The sequence below is a fragment of the Anopheles bellator genome, chromosome 1, assembly GCF_943735745.2.
Source record: "Anopheles bellator chromosome 1, idAnoBellAS_SP24_06.2, whole genome shotgun sequence".
NCBI classification, from domain to species: domain Eukaryota; kingdom Metazoa; phylum Arthropoda; class Insecta; order Diptera; family Culicidae; genus Anopheles; species Anopheles bellator.
Genome location: NC_071285.1, coordinates 11,304,543 through 11,318,977, shown reverse-complemented (window position 1 = coordinate 11,318,977; position 14,435 = coordinate 11,304,543). Strand labels below are relative to the sequence as shown.

The 14,435-nt window shown below is 52.9% G+C and overlaps 2 protein-coding genes across 2 annotated transcripts; one reads left to right on the top strand and one right to left on the bottom strand.

Annotated features, from left to right (window-relative positions):
* The first annotated feature begins 1,652 nt into the window (after positions 1–1,652).
* Positions 1,653–3,972, top strand: LOC131216734 (uncharacterized). The gene is made up of 5 exons (XM_058211294.1): positions 1,653–1,760; positions 2,529–2,616; positions 2,697–2,782; positions 2,843–3,010; positions 3,076–3,972. The coding sequence occupies exons 1-5, from the start codon at positions 1,653–1,655 to the stop codon at positions 3,160–3,162; spliced, it is 537 nt and encodes a 178-aa protein (XP_058067277.1). The 3' UTR covers positions 3,163–3,972.
* A 7,416-nt stretch (positions 3,973–11,388) lies between these two features.
* Positions 11,389–14,086, bottom strand: LOC131206395 (uncharacterized PPE family protein PPE24-like). The gene is made up of 9 exons (XM_058198934.1): positions 13,873–14,086; positions 13,493–13,636; positions 13,271–13,405; positions 13,028–13,201; positions 12,787–12,957; positions 12,422–12,700; positions 12,096–12,305; positions 11,861–12,004; positions 11,389–11,552 (listed from the first exon to the last, which is right to left on the bottom strand). The coding sequence occupies exons 1-9, from the start codon at positions 14,084–14,086 to the stop codon at positions 11,389–11,391; spliced, it is 1,635 nt and encodes a 544-aa protein (XP_058054917.1).
* Between the last annotated feature and the right edge of the window lie 349 nt (positions 14,087–14,435).

Genomic DNA, 14,435 nt, shown 5'->3' with positions numbered 1-14,435 from the left:
GCTTACCGTGCCGTGACGTCAGTCAACGCAGCTCACGGTGACCTCGGAAAACTTTTGCCTCAATCAACCTTATTAACTCACGATGAGAAGCTACACGCCGGGAGTGTGTAGTCTACACTGCCTGGCCCCAGGGCAAACTTTTCCCATCGTACGTCACTCAGCTTCCCATTTTCGATCCGACCATCAATCAGCGGTTCGGTGTAAGTTTCCGAATTCATTTCTCAACCGCCGAAACCTGTTCCTGTTCTTTGGTTAAATGGCCACCGGCACCGATCCGGGTCACAGCCCAAAAAAGAGTTCGATCGGAAGGCTTTTTTTCGCTGCACACACTCCTTTACACTTCCGTCGACGACAAATTCAATCAATTATTATAATTTTGTTTCTCCCTCAAACTCCCTGGCTTCGGCCCTCCGGAATTAGAATCTATTTTCATACCGCCGCCTTGTTTCCGCCTGGCAGTGCGCTGCGGCTCCGGGCCCTGCCACAGAATGTGTTTTCCGTCGTCATCATCATCGGTAACACGATTTTCCACGATTTTCCGTTCTCATTTCCAAGCCGCCCTCGTCGTCGGTGGTCCTTTTGAACACGGCGAAACCCACAACATCAACACTGGCTTGTCGCTGGCAGAACGGGCTCGGTCGAACCGGTTCGCCCGCAGCCTGAACCGTCCTGGCTGTGAACCGGATGTGTGCTGTGAACTGTAAAGTGTCAACCCACACTGCTGCTGCTGCTGCCTGTCGGGTCGGGACTAAAATGAAGTGAAACGTCATCTGCAGCGACTAACTCACCGGAAAGCGCGGAAATGCGGAAAAAATGGGTCCCGCGCCTCCGGTGATAAATGAAACATACCCATAGAAAGAACAGTGTCCCCGTTGGAGCCAAAGTACCGTCCAACGGCTGTGAAACTTTCGTTTGTTTCGAGCTGATGCAAAGCGAAGCTCGCAGTGTTGGCGCAGTTAGTTAATTTACCCGCTCCTGACAAAACCCTGTCCAACCCACGTTCTTAAACTTTCGTTCGCAGTTTGAACCCTGATCCTGGCCCGCCTGTTGGGGGTGTTAAAAAGAAGTGATAGTGAGTGAAAAACTTGAAACATACGGAGTAAACCAGGGAAAATTAAAAGAGATTACACAACAAGCGAGCGTTGTGTAACTCATCACCAACCCAAGCCAAATAGTGACCCCAGCGGAACGGAAAAACAGCAACATAAACCCGTAAAAGGTGGAGTGCATTCGAGCAGAAATGAGCATCGTAATTAAGTTGAAATGCTGAAGCATCCTCCCGCGAGTGACCGCGTGTGTGTTTGAAACGAAGACAAGGACATTTCGCTGCCACCACCCTCTAACGCCCTAATGCCGCTACTATGAAGCAGCAACAGCAGGCCGCCGTACTCGTAATGGCAGCTTCGGCCGTCCCGGTTCGGTCCACTTTGGCCACCGAGCGCCATCGGCCATAAGTGGGCGAAAGCGTGTGGCCGGCTTGCAGTGCTTCCAGATTTTTCGTGGCCAACCAGAACCAGCCCAGAGCTTGGGCAGAGCTTTTTATTGCGTTCCAGATCGTTTTGCTCATTAGTGTGCTCGGGCGTGTTTTTGCGGGCGAACTACACTCCACTAAAAGTCAGCCGAACGAAGAACAAGCTCCGTCGACCAGCGCCATGAAATCCGCCATCCTGTACCCGTACGGACCGCTGCGGGGGGCAAACGGGTGCTGCCGGATGCTGCACGCCAAGCATTTGGCCCTCACCAGCGCCATCTACACACTGGTAAGTCGGTAGCCGGGTGCTGCCACACGGCTAATTAAGCAAGAACGGCTTCGACTTCGACTTCGGTCGGTTCCGGGAATCCACCCGGGCGCATAATCTTCCCGTTCCTGAAACGGACGACGTACCATTTTCCAACTGAACGATCCCGATAATGTTGCCACAAACTTCATTTTGAAAACCATCCCGAATAGGGTCCCCATGGCTCTGGAGATATCGCTGCTTCAGCCATTGGCTTCGATTGGCTCCAAACAAATCATAATTTCAAGTGGGTCCTACCTTAGGTAGTTTTATTCATTTACTAATGACACCGTTGAGCTAATGGGCGTCACGGCTTAATCAAGGATACATAGTTGGTGAGAAGTGGACACTCCGACTCCGGGTTTAAAGCACTCGTAGCTGAAGTATCCACTTTAGGGAAAGCGTTTAGTTTACAAATTTCTCGAGAGCTTTTCACGCCGAGCGACCTGAAGTTGTCCCCATCGTCGCAGAACGAATCACCGAGATCACCGACCAAGCGGATCGTGTTACGACATAAGGATAAGCTCGGTATCGGATTCTCAGCGGAAAAACCCGATTTGGGACACATTTCGTATGCTGCCCAGCGCGGCCGTCCCCCGTAGGGAGATGATTGAGTGTGAATTAAACCTCCACCACCACCACACGGATCATCGGAAGGAATGACGACGGCGATCCCAAGATTGCACGGCTCCGGCCCCCGGGTGCCACTTTTCCCAATAATCCCCTCTTTCCATTCCGTTTCGTCCGCAGAACATTTCCATCCTGGTGGTGCTGCTGTACTCGTGGCGCATCAGCGTGAACGTGAAAAAGTACGGCGACCTGGAGGACGTCTACTACGGTGAGTGTGTCCTGTGTAGTGTCGTCTACCGAACCGAACCTGACGGTGGTTTCGGTGGTTTCTCTCTCTCTCTCCCGCAGGGGTCCAGATAGCGTACTTTGCCATCATCGGCACGCAGTGCTCGATGATTCTGCTCAGCGTGGTGCTCATTTTCGGCATCTACCGGGTAAGTCCCGACCAAACCCGTTTATCCCCCCCCACAGGCTAACGGATCCTATGCCCGCAGGAAAACATCGGCCTGGTGGTACCGTGGATCATCGGGTTCATCACCTTCATGGCGCTGGAAGCGGTTGCCATGGTGTACTCGAATGTGCTGCGGGACCACGTCAACCGCCAGTTCGATTCGCTCTGCAAAGCGGAAGTGGCATTCTTCGTGGCCCGTGCCGTCATCAACGTAAGCACCCGTGGATCCCGAAAGTGTGTTGTGGTAACTGACTAGATTCGGTCCCTCATTCGCAGATACTGGCCATGTGGGCCGTCACCCGGTTCTACAACCTGCTGCGGGCCGGTGTCACCTGGAAAGGACCGGAGCTGATCGAACTATGACACAACTCGAACGAGACGGAGAAGACGCTCGCGTCGTTCCGCGACGAGACGCACCTGATCGTGCGTATTCCGGGCCCGGACCCGGACGACGCGGACCCGCGGTGCGATGGCCGAGGCAGAGGCGACGACACGGATGACAATATGCTCGGCAGTGCCGCCCATCCTCGCTGGACGGCGGACGAGGATGACGACGACGACGGCGATGACGGGGGGCGCAGTGCGGCGGGCAGCGGAAGCGATGAGGACGACTCGCTCCTGGTGGCGTACGACAGCAATTCGGTGGCGTCCGTTTGACAATATCACAAGCTCCTGCGGTACGCCACGGTCGAGTTTCTGCGGCAGGCGGACAGTGCCGTGTTGTTGTTTCTGATTATATTTTGTATCGAGGTTTACGCGCAGATTTATATATTTTTCTAAGGCTGCAGAACTCGAACGCGTCGGAACCGTCGGGCACAGGAGACGCTGGTACCCGAGATTAGCAAAATTTAGCAAAAACCAAAGAGACAGAGTGGGAAGCAGAAGGTGTTACGCAAATGGGGCGACAGAGATAGAGAGATAGACCTATAGGATCGAAAGTGGGGAAAGAAACTAACAAATAAAACTATTGTAACTATCGGTCCCCGGCAAAGTGGCAATACCACGGGCAGCTTGTACATAGGTGATGGACGGCAAAAAAACGCTAAAAGATACAAACTATTATACATACATAGATATACATATATTGAGCTATCGTGTAGCGTATGTTTAAACGTGCAAAAGTTGTTAAATCACGAAGGCGAACGAGGACGAGGCAAAATAAAGCAGAATCAAACAAGCGAAAGCCAAAGGTTACATCAAAAGAGAAGCATTTTGTATGGTACGTCAATCATTTAAACCGAAGTTTCCAATTTAATGGTGTCCAAGTCCACTCAATCGATGCACCATCAAAGCCAAATCACCCATCGCCCGTAAAGAAAGGATTGCCAAATCGATCGGTTCAGCACTCGAATGCACTCTGATCTCTGGGCCACCCGGAGTGTGGTTGTCCCGGACAGGACAAACTTATTCGGGGTAGGATTTTCGGGTGGCACCCGGGTGGCTTTTCACGAACACCCAAAGTTTCATTAGTCCTGTGCCTGGTGTTTCCCCTTAAGCCGATAAGGAGATCGTAATTAAACAAAGCTCGTGTCGGCATCTGTGCTCGCCTTGCCGAATAATATTCGCCTCTCGGGACACTGCTGCTGGCCGTCGTCATTCCAGTCGCTGCCGGGAATTTGTAATACTTCAACCTCACGACGCAATGATGATGCTGCTTGGCATGCATCCTGGAGGCACTTTGCGTGTTGCAACCGATAAAGCGAACAACACCAAAGCACCATCGGAGTCCGGTCCGTCCGGCCAGGCCGACCACAAGAACCACAACGGGCTCAGTGTTGGTCAGTAACAAATTACAATGGTGCACTGGTTTCCGCAGCTCCACTCTCGACTTCTCTCTCGTTCCGAGACCGTCTCCTGAGGGGTCGTGTTCTATCCCGTGGCTTTGATTTGCTTCCGTTTTCTAACCAGGATTGCCCAGACAGTGCTTTGACTTCGAAACGACTGGCTGTCGGGTAGCTACCGGCCAGCTGTCCGAGGATGTATTAAGGTGTTGGACAGGACAACTTTCGACAAGTGGAAAACTCCCAAAAAACTGAGATCGGGATCGAGTGGCACACTTTCTGGAGTGGCACGCACACGGGTTAGAGAAAGTTGTGAACTTTGGGAACTGAACGAAAAATATTGTTATAAATTCATCATGGCCGCGAAACGTACACCGAACGAGCTACCGAGCGCCATTCCGGATACGGATACCTTCACTCGACGGTTCGAGGAATTCGTGACAGGTACCGGTGGGCGCCAGGATCCAGACATCCCATCCCCAACCCAGCAGTTGCCCGGCAAACCAAGAGTCAACATCAAAATAAAATTTAATACCCTTGTACACCACATGGCACTGGCTGCTCCAGGCTGAACTAGATGTTCCGCCGCATCGACGCCAGGCCTCCTGGGCCACACGTCAGAGCCTGCGTCAGCTTGTTGACAGACCAATAAATTTCCACCGACCGACCGACCCGAAGCCGTTTGCGAGGCCCCGCCTCGAGCCTGTGGCCGCAGGACCCAAGCTGCATTCCGGGCCATCTGCATTTCATTTTTCACCGATAACAAATGAATGCAGACGAATGCTGACTGCCCTTTCGCCGAGGCACCGAGGCACTTGGTCTGTGGACGGGACGGGGCCAATCTGAGTGATGACTCCCTTTTCCCGCACGGGTTCCGACATCTGGGGAGAACATTACGGGTCCGGCGAATGGAGGACCGTAGTTTCCATCGTCGAACGAACGCCGTGCTTTCGTGTTCATTTCCATTCATGTTCCATGATGGATGAGGTACGTTTTACGGCCACAGCGCCGGCCCAAAGACACGAGGAGTGCACGAGGGCAAACCACAGCAAAGTTCTCACGCAGAACGGACAACGGCACGTACGGCACCGGTTTCCCAGAGCGTTGTCCCAGAGAGCACAGCAGACTTGGTTTTCTTCGGCGATAAACGTGGAAGAAAACTCCGACCAACATTAAATGGTGCGCCATTATACATTAAGATTCCGGTGGGGGAGAAATAAAGAAAACACTCATACCAGCCTCCGGAGTTACAATGCTGCCACAGAGCCCCATTACGGGCATTGTTTCAAGAAACAGGGCGCCTTGTGCCTGGCACTCCACTTTAGATTGAAACTCATCAAGGTGAAGATCCCGGCCCAGACGGTGGATACTGAAAAGAAGCACCATCGAGAAGACAGAAAACCCCATTAGCAGGACGGCTGTTCCTACTCAAGCCCGAAGCCAGGTGTTGGCCTGGACAGAACTGGAGCAAACTTCGGCATCCTGCGTCACAAACTCTCTCGGAGCCGGAGCACTTTCCGTTTCTTTTTGCCGATGACGTACGGTAAGGAACCCCGACGACGCCATTCATGGTTAAGGTCAACAGCAGGTCCACCTGAGGCCGGGGGTTCAGCGCTGCTGAATGTTGAATGTTTTAACCCAAACCACAAGGCCCGTGAGAACACATCGTGACTCGAGTGCCTTGAGCCGACCGGTTGTAGTTTGCTGTGTGCTGGCCCTGTCCTGGAAACTTTTACGCCAAAAAATATTGAATTTCCATTCCCACGCCATTGACGACATTAGAAAATTAGAGCTCGCCCACGGTAAAGCAGGGCCGGGGGCCGTTTTCATCGACAAAGTTTGTTACCGGAGCCTACGGCACAGCAGGAACAACATCTGAAATCTTTCCCGCCCAATTTCCGGGTCACTCTCTGACCCGCAGCGGGTGTTGGTGTTTCTTGCTGGAAGTTGTTGAACACCCTTCACGAGGTTGCCCTCCCGTTTGGCCCCTGCCCAGACTGATGAAGAACCATGCCCTCAGCTGCTAATGCTTTCGATTGAAGCACCGTGTGCGGTGAGCCTTTTTGCTACCGACTTTTGGTCCGCGTCTTCGGGTGCCCATCACCCATATCACCGAAACGTGTCCGAAAACGGCACGAGCCCCGAACCAATGCCCAGGGGAAGCGTGACCACACTTCGATGTGGCCGCAGGCACGTGTCACGACACGATATCTTCTTACCGACCTCCGGTCCGGTCCCGGCGGACGGTGCTTGGAGTGATTGGAGCCCCAGTGGTGAAGCTTTTGGTGGACAAAAAATGGGACACGGCTCATTATCTACTTCCGGAACGTGGAGCAACGGTCGGGTTGGTCGTCACTGCTTTAAAGCTCGAACGTAAAAACTCGATACTATCTCGCCGCTACGTGCCCTCGTCGGGTTGCCGTGCTTCAAATGGGAATCGGCTCTCGTATGGAAGCAGTCACTTCGCTGTTTACCATTTAGTGGGCTTTAAGGGTTCCATGACCATTTATCGGGTAGGAATGCAACAAAAAAAACCCAAAGCCAATTAATTGCAGGCTTTTACGATAAATTGGAATTCGTAAAGAGTGAGAGATACACTGAAAGTCAACGAAGAGCTACCGCGGACCAAACGGCCAATGTTATGCTAACGAACGATTCAGAGCCGAGAGCCGGCAATAAACCCTGGACGAACAATATTTTGTCGACTGCAATTTGGTACACTGCGTTCAGGGGCAAACAGGCTTTACTCCAGCCGCTCGCGAGCTCGAGTGTATCGTCCCACGAATGCTCACGGTGGAATCCATAATCCTCGCGAAGCCGGGCTCGACTTACCGTGGTCGTTGACGCTCCTGGTAAACGGTGGGATGTACTCGGTCGGTCACTCGGTTCGATTATGTGAAATTTTCGGCCGGATAACTGGACCACTCGAGGCGTTGCGCTTTACTCATCGCTTACAACCGTGTGGTATCCGCCGTGTGGTATGTGGTTGGGGCCACGGGGCTCAACAAGCCAACGGCGATCGTTATCGATAAATTGAAGGCGACAAACAGTAGCATCCACAGCGTGGACGACCGGTTCCAGGTTCGGTTTGGGGTTTGGGACGGGACCGACTTCGTCAACAGATAGCCCAGCTCTAGTAGCGCCGTCACCGAGTGTAGCACAATGTACGGGCCCACCAGCCACCGTTGATCCTGTTGCGGTGGATGGGATACGAAAGAGAACGTTATAAGTCACCGTGGGCTGCTGCGAACGCATCCTTTTAGTTCTGCCACACCGTCAGCACACCGACCGCACTGGCCATGTTCGCGTAAATACTCAGCAGCGATACCGACAACGCCAAATTGATGCGCAAGTCCTCGGGAATGTGTGGCAACCGGCGCCATCTCGTCCGGTACTCCCAGCCGGCTGTCGACAGTAGCCCATGCAGAAGCAGCACCTTCAAAAAAGGGAAACGGATCACCCACCAGATCTAGTTAAAACCCAGCCCTCAAATAGAATAATGAGTTTACGCGACTTCCGGTGACCTTACCGATTCCGTGACGTTGATCAGAACCGTGTACCAGCGCAGGGAACAGCGAGCCGTGCTCCACCAGCTATTCGGTGGCCATTCCGCAAACAACAACCCAGCCACCGACCACGTCCACGCTTCCAGCCAGCGCTCCGGCGGTAACCCTTGATTCGGAAAGCCTCCCGTCGGCACGTTCCACTCCGGGTGCTGCGATACGGTGGTCGGAGGGTACTCACAAAAACAATCGAACATTGTGTGGGGATGTGACCGCCCACCCAGAACGGGGGCCGGTTGTTGTTTTGGGGACCGATGCCGATATTGACGACCGCCAGCCTTGGGGAGGTTTCGGAGAATTTCGATGCGATAAATAGCGACCAGCGGCCGACACTACACTTTTGAAGTATAGGCAGAGTTGTTTCAACGAGCGTAGGCTACTGCGGTCGGTGACAATGCAACAATGTACAGGCAACATCACCATTACAACAGCCCCATCGACGCAAGCTGCGGCTTTTACTCAAAACTTTATTTTAAACGACGTACACATGTAATAAGCCTACCATAGGAACCGTAACAGCTCTGGCACTAATGAGCTTTCCATTTCCGTACGGTCGACTGTTTCGTGCCCGGCCGATGATTCTCGGGGAGTGTCCGCTTCGAAGACGATACTTTGTAACGGATTCACAGTGCTGCCGTCTGGTGCTTCTTGGTTCGTTTCGCAACTTGCCGTTCCAGTGTTGGTCACTCGGTTGATATACAGTTCTTCTAGATATTCTAGCCGCCGCACCAATGACACCGCACGCTCAACTATCGCATCCAGGAATGTGAGAGCACTGCGCAGGGTTGACACTAAACCCTCGCCAATGCCCGCCTCGATCGGAGGAGATGGTTCTGCTCCAAAAGCAGTGCGGAGTGTTTCCTTGGCGACGGCCGGAAGGTTGGCTGGCTGTGGTTTATCACTTGACGACGGGTTCTTCGGTACTTCCGAAGCCAGCGATCCGATTGATGCTGTGGGTCTCACGCAAATCGCCAACTGTCCGTTGAACTCTTCGCCCGGAGCGCAGCGATTCTGGAGAAACCTAGTATCGGATCGGATTAGTGCTTCGGTTCCGTGAAAAGCCACCCTTCGAAAGGTCTTACCGGCCATCGTGATACGTGTAGTACACAGTCCGATCCTGTGTGTCACCGAAACGGCTGTCCAGGTGGTGGACCACCCGTCCATCGGCTACCGTTTGGCGGAGTGCTCGGAACAGCGGAAACGAACCCTTGTCGCACACGTTCTCCGCATCGTCATAGTTCAGCAGCAACAGGACACCTTTCGCGTGCACATCGCGAGCTTGGGCAGTCCGTTTGCGGACCGTGCCCTCGTTGTCGTACACGATCGCTCCGTTGCCACCGAACAGTGAGCACGTGGGACGCAGCTTGCTGCTGGGAACGAACGCTTGGCCACCGCACTTGGCCGCCCGGTCGGTGAGCAGCTCGCAGACCTGACCGTACGACAACACTCCAACCCGGCTCCGTTGCAACGATCGGGTGGTCCGATAGTTACGCGGATCAAACACGATGCCAACCGTGAGCACACTGAGTACGATCTTCTCAATGCTTAGCCCTTGACGCACCAGCCAGTGGATCGGTTCCACTGAGTAGTCTCGCAAACTAAACTCGCTACTCGGCTCAGTTGAGGCCACTTGGTCACTTGGTTTATCCACCCCTATCACACTCACCACATCCAGTTGATCGTTGATTGTGCTCAGCAGGACATTCCCCGGGCCCAGCGAGTGACAGCCAATCGTGGTGCTGATGACGTACTTCACCCCCAGTACGGACCTTAACTTCCGGAGAAACTGACCGTACCGTTGCTGTCCGGACTGATCGAGTAACGCCACGTCGTAGTCAAGATCCACCCCATCGAGGCCGTTATCACGCAGTGCGATGCTGATTCGATCGGACAGGTTCCGGTGCGACAGTGTCGTAACGCTCACCTCGAAGGGCAACGCGATCGTCAACAGAATATCCGCTCGTGGGTTACACCTTTTCATGGCGCTGATTCGGGACAGTTCTGAACGTAGCAAAAGGATCGCTGTTATTTTGTAACGCCACCTCGTTACGCTACTTACCTTCATTGCCGAGGACTGTCGATTTACCGATATCGAACAAAGCGCTGCCGACGATGAATGTGGTGCAATGGCAAAGCTGCTCAGCCATCCGGACACCGATCGGCTGGTGGAGTTGAACCTGGCAAATGATATCCAAAGCCAGCGCGCCCTCGAGCACATACAGTGCGGTCAGTGTGACTGTCAGAAGAGTCCGCATCGTCGTCAACCTGTCCCGGAGGCTGGCCGAACGGCGCTTCTTTTATAGACTTCACAGAAACGTGGAAAGGGGAAAGCAAACCTCGCCACAGATCGATCCGTTTGCCCGAAAGTGCCACGTTCTCACGTGCTCTAGTGGGCCAGCAGCAGATACGGCTGCCGCGATGTCTTCTGCGGGGCACGGTCGGAACAGGCTCGTGCCCAGAGTGTTGCCCCCCGTTCCCAGAGCCAGTTGCCAGAATCAGTTGCTCGGTGTTTGGCGCGGATTTAATTATCTGTATCACTTTTGGTGTTTCCGACCGAGAATTGTGTGCCTGTCCCTGTGGTTATCGCCTTGAACGATTTCGGCCCACCGCGAACCAGGCCCGTAATCCGTAAGTCGCTTGGCCACATAAATCTTGCCGACCCCTCCCTCACCCCCAGCTCCCGAGTTCATGTGTCCAGGTTCAGCTTCGTGAAGGACCAGCATCGCCAATACTGGCCGATGGCCGAGTCTTTTATTCATTTGATCTCGTCCTTAATGAAATGAAACCATTTCATGAATATTTAAGCCGGTGCCCGTGTCGGTTCCGCCGGTTCCGCCGGTTCCGACACACCACCAAGACACCCCGGTGCCGGTTCGTTGTTCGGATGTCTGAGTCGGACGAAAATTTCAATTGGAAAGTGGTTTATGAGTGAGAGTATTTCGTTTCGCTTTATCGAACATGGCAATCGGACAGAAACATTATTCATATACCACCCGCAGACCGTTCCATTCGCATGGCGGAATAGATTAAGGCGGCGGAAGATTGGGCTTTTCATGAAAGTTATTTGGTGCTTCCAGTTCTTTGCTTCTCCTTCGCCGTGTCCAGATGGTATGAAACAGTAAGGGAAGGACTACGGATAAATCGAGGCTGATGCTACCCAACAGACGAAGGTTTTTTGTTGAAACTAATTAATATTGCTTTAATCAAATAAACTATCCTACGCTCTATCGACCAGACCGAGCCTACTACAGGATGCCATCGAGTAGCGTAGGAATTGTCACCGTTGGCAGGGTAACCGTCGGAAGGGTAATCGTTGGCAATGTGACGGTTGGCAGCGTGATAGTTGGTAGAGTTATCGTGGGTATAGTGATCGGCGGGATTGTTATGCCCCCGGAGCCCGAACCCGAACCTGAAATGAAATGAACAAGCAAATCAGAAAGCATTTCCCAGGAATCCAACGCATCTTATAGAAAGTGATTGATCATGTTAGAATGCAGAATAGGATAGTTAAAGTAAAAAAGCGGAAAAGATAATGGATTCCCATTCCCGTGTTGAACCTACCGAGCAAATTCTCCAAAATCCCCGTTAAACTCGATACCAGAGTTCCGATACTGGGAAGACCCCCTACAATGGTGCCGCAAGAACAAAATGGAAGGCATTTGAGTTAGAACCCTTTTCGATGCCGCTCAAAAGGGCCAAGTATCAAAAGAAACATACCCAGCAGGCTCTCCAGCAAGCTCAACACAACCGGCAGCACTCCACTCAGCAGCCCCAGATTGGACTGCAGATCGGCGAGGATGCCTAGCGCTGACGTCGGCAGAGGAAGCGAAGACAGTGTCCCCAGCAGCGAGGGCAGCAGTACTTCGGACCGAAAACGAGACGAAAAAACAACCGAACAGAACGGGCTCGTTGGGATGGCCTCTTGGTTAAGCGCTTTGCGGGGGCAACCTACCGAGAAGCAGTGGAAGCAAAGTGATTAGCGCCGGCAGCAGATCACTGAGCAGATCCACGTTGGCCTGGACCGATAGCGAAATTCCAGTGCCACCCGAACCCAAACTCGGCAGCGTTATGGAGGGTAACGTTATGGCCGGCAGCGTTATGGCCGGTAGCGTTATGGCCGGCAATGTGATCGGAAGCGTAATCGGGGCCAGAGTAACTGGTGCTATTGTTACGGGCGATAACGTTACTGGCGAAAGCAATGACCCAGTACCTTGGAAAGAAGGACGAACAGACTGTAGATTCGGAACTTTGAACGGGCATGTTCTACCAGCACCTTACCCAGTAGGCCCTGCAGAAGATTCGAGACGATCTGAAGCAGCTGCTGTATTAAACCCAAATTGGTCGACACCGCAGTGCCACAAGCTCCGGATGGTTGGGAAACGATTGGTGAAAGCGTTATGGAAGGCAACGTTGGCAGGGTTATCACCGGTAACGTTACGTCCGGTAGTGTTACAGTTATCGGTGGTAAGGTGATGGGCGGTAAAGTTATGGGCGGAATCGTAATGGGCGGTATAGTGACCGCGGGTGAAGAAGCACACTGCAGCTGCGATACGCAACCTTTCGGGTCAAGGATGAGTAGTGTCGAATAAGTTATGAATGGGTTGAAACTGAAAGACAGAATCTGACTTTTGTACTCCACTCACCCAGAAGGTTCTGCAGGAGAACCGTGATGAGCGCCACAATCTGCTGTACCGCACTGCTGCTGCTCGTTTGGACGGAGCAGGTCGGAGGTAGCACCGTTATGCCAGGACAGAGCGGCAGCGACTGTCCACCGGTTAGTATGGATCCGATTCCGAGCGAAGAGCTTCCGCCACCTGCACGAGAGATGCAGGGTAAGGTAAGTGTAACCTCTCCGAAGCAGCTCACAAGTCTCTTCAAACGCACCTAAAAGTCCCTGCACGGCTTGACTTACGACCTGCAACAGATCCGGTACGACGCCACCGGTCTGACCCAACAAACCACCAAGTGAAAGTCCCTGCAAAAGCGATCCGGTTCCTCCAGTAAGCGATCCCAGGCCCAGGGGAAGCGAAACCCCTGCTACTCCGCTGCTACCACCACCTGAAGGAATCCGAAAGTCGCATTGTTTAATGCTAACTAGTGCAAACAGGAGCCAACTAGAAACCTTACCGAGAAGTCCTTGTAACGCTTGGCTCACGACTTGCAGAAGCTCCGGTACTACGCCCGCCTTTTTCAGCTGTCCCAACAGTACGTTGATGGACGACAGAGGCGATTGGGCGATCGGTAGAGTTCCGCCCGTCCCACCTGAACCCAGCGAAGTGAACAGAACAGAGGACAGAAGATTAGATCCAGCGGATCGCACAGGATCGGAACAATTCTGAAATGACGCACCCAGCAGACCCTGTAGAGCTTGGCTGACCAATTGCAGTAGATCCGGAACGACACCGTTGTTCTGCGGCTGCGCTAGAAGAATGTTATTGACGTTGGGCAGCGTTACACCGCCCAGCGGCAAGGCACAGGCCACGGTGTTGCTTCCTGCATGATCGCACGGTTGAAATGCATTATGAAACACGATTAGAAAGAACGCGACGAATATCTGCCGAGACGCAGTGCGACATCGACGGAGAAGCAGTACAAAAAGCATAAGGACTACAGAGAGAGAGAGAGACAGGCAGAGCGAGAGCGAAGGTGGACGAAAGAAAACCAGACGAGGTCATTCAGGATCCTGCTAGCGACGATTAACATCGTAACACACTCACTCCGCAACCTACCTGTGGTCGTCTGCAGGATTTGAAAAATGATTTGCAACAGGCCAGTGACGAGACCGTCGCTGGTTTGGGGGCACTGACAGATGGGACATGCGGCCGGGCCCACAGTCGGGCCGATCGGAAGTGTGACTGTCGGAACAGTCGGTAGCGTGATCGTCGGTATGATGATCGTTGGTATGATGATCGGTGGAATCGTTATAGGCACCACTACCGGCATCGGTACCGGTATCGTTACTGGCGGAACAGCCACCGGACAAGGAGTGTTGCATTGCGCTAGTGCTTCGAAAACGAGAAGATAATGTAGGGTACTTTAGTACAAGACTTGCAAAGGATTCGGAGAAAGAGATACTGTACCGCTAGTAGGATGGCAGGCATAATAAGGAAAGAGTGGCAAGACACAGAAAAAACAGTGGTAGAGGTAGGTAGTAGTATTTTTAGAGCTTTATTTGTAGGCTAGACAGGATTGTAGCATTTAAAACGGAAAGATATAAATCAGGTAAAGTAAAGTAAGGCCGCTCCCTGTTCGGTATCAATCCCCTTCCCGGGGGCAAATGTTGTCACTGACG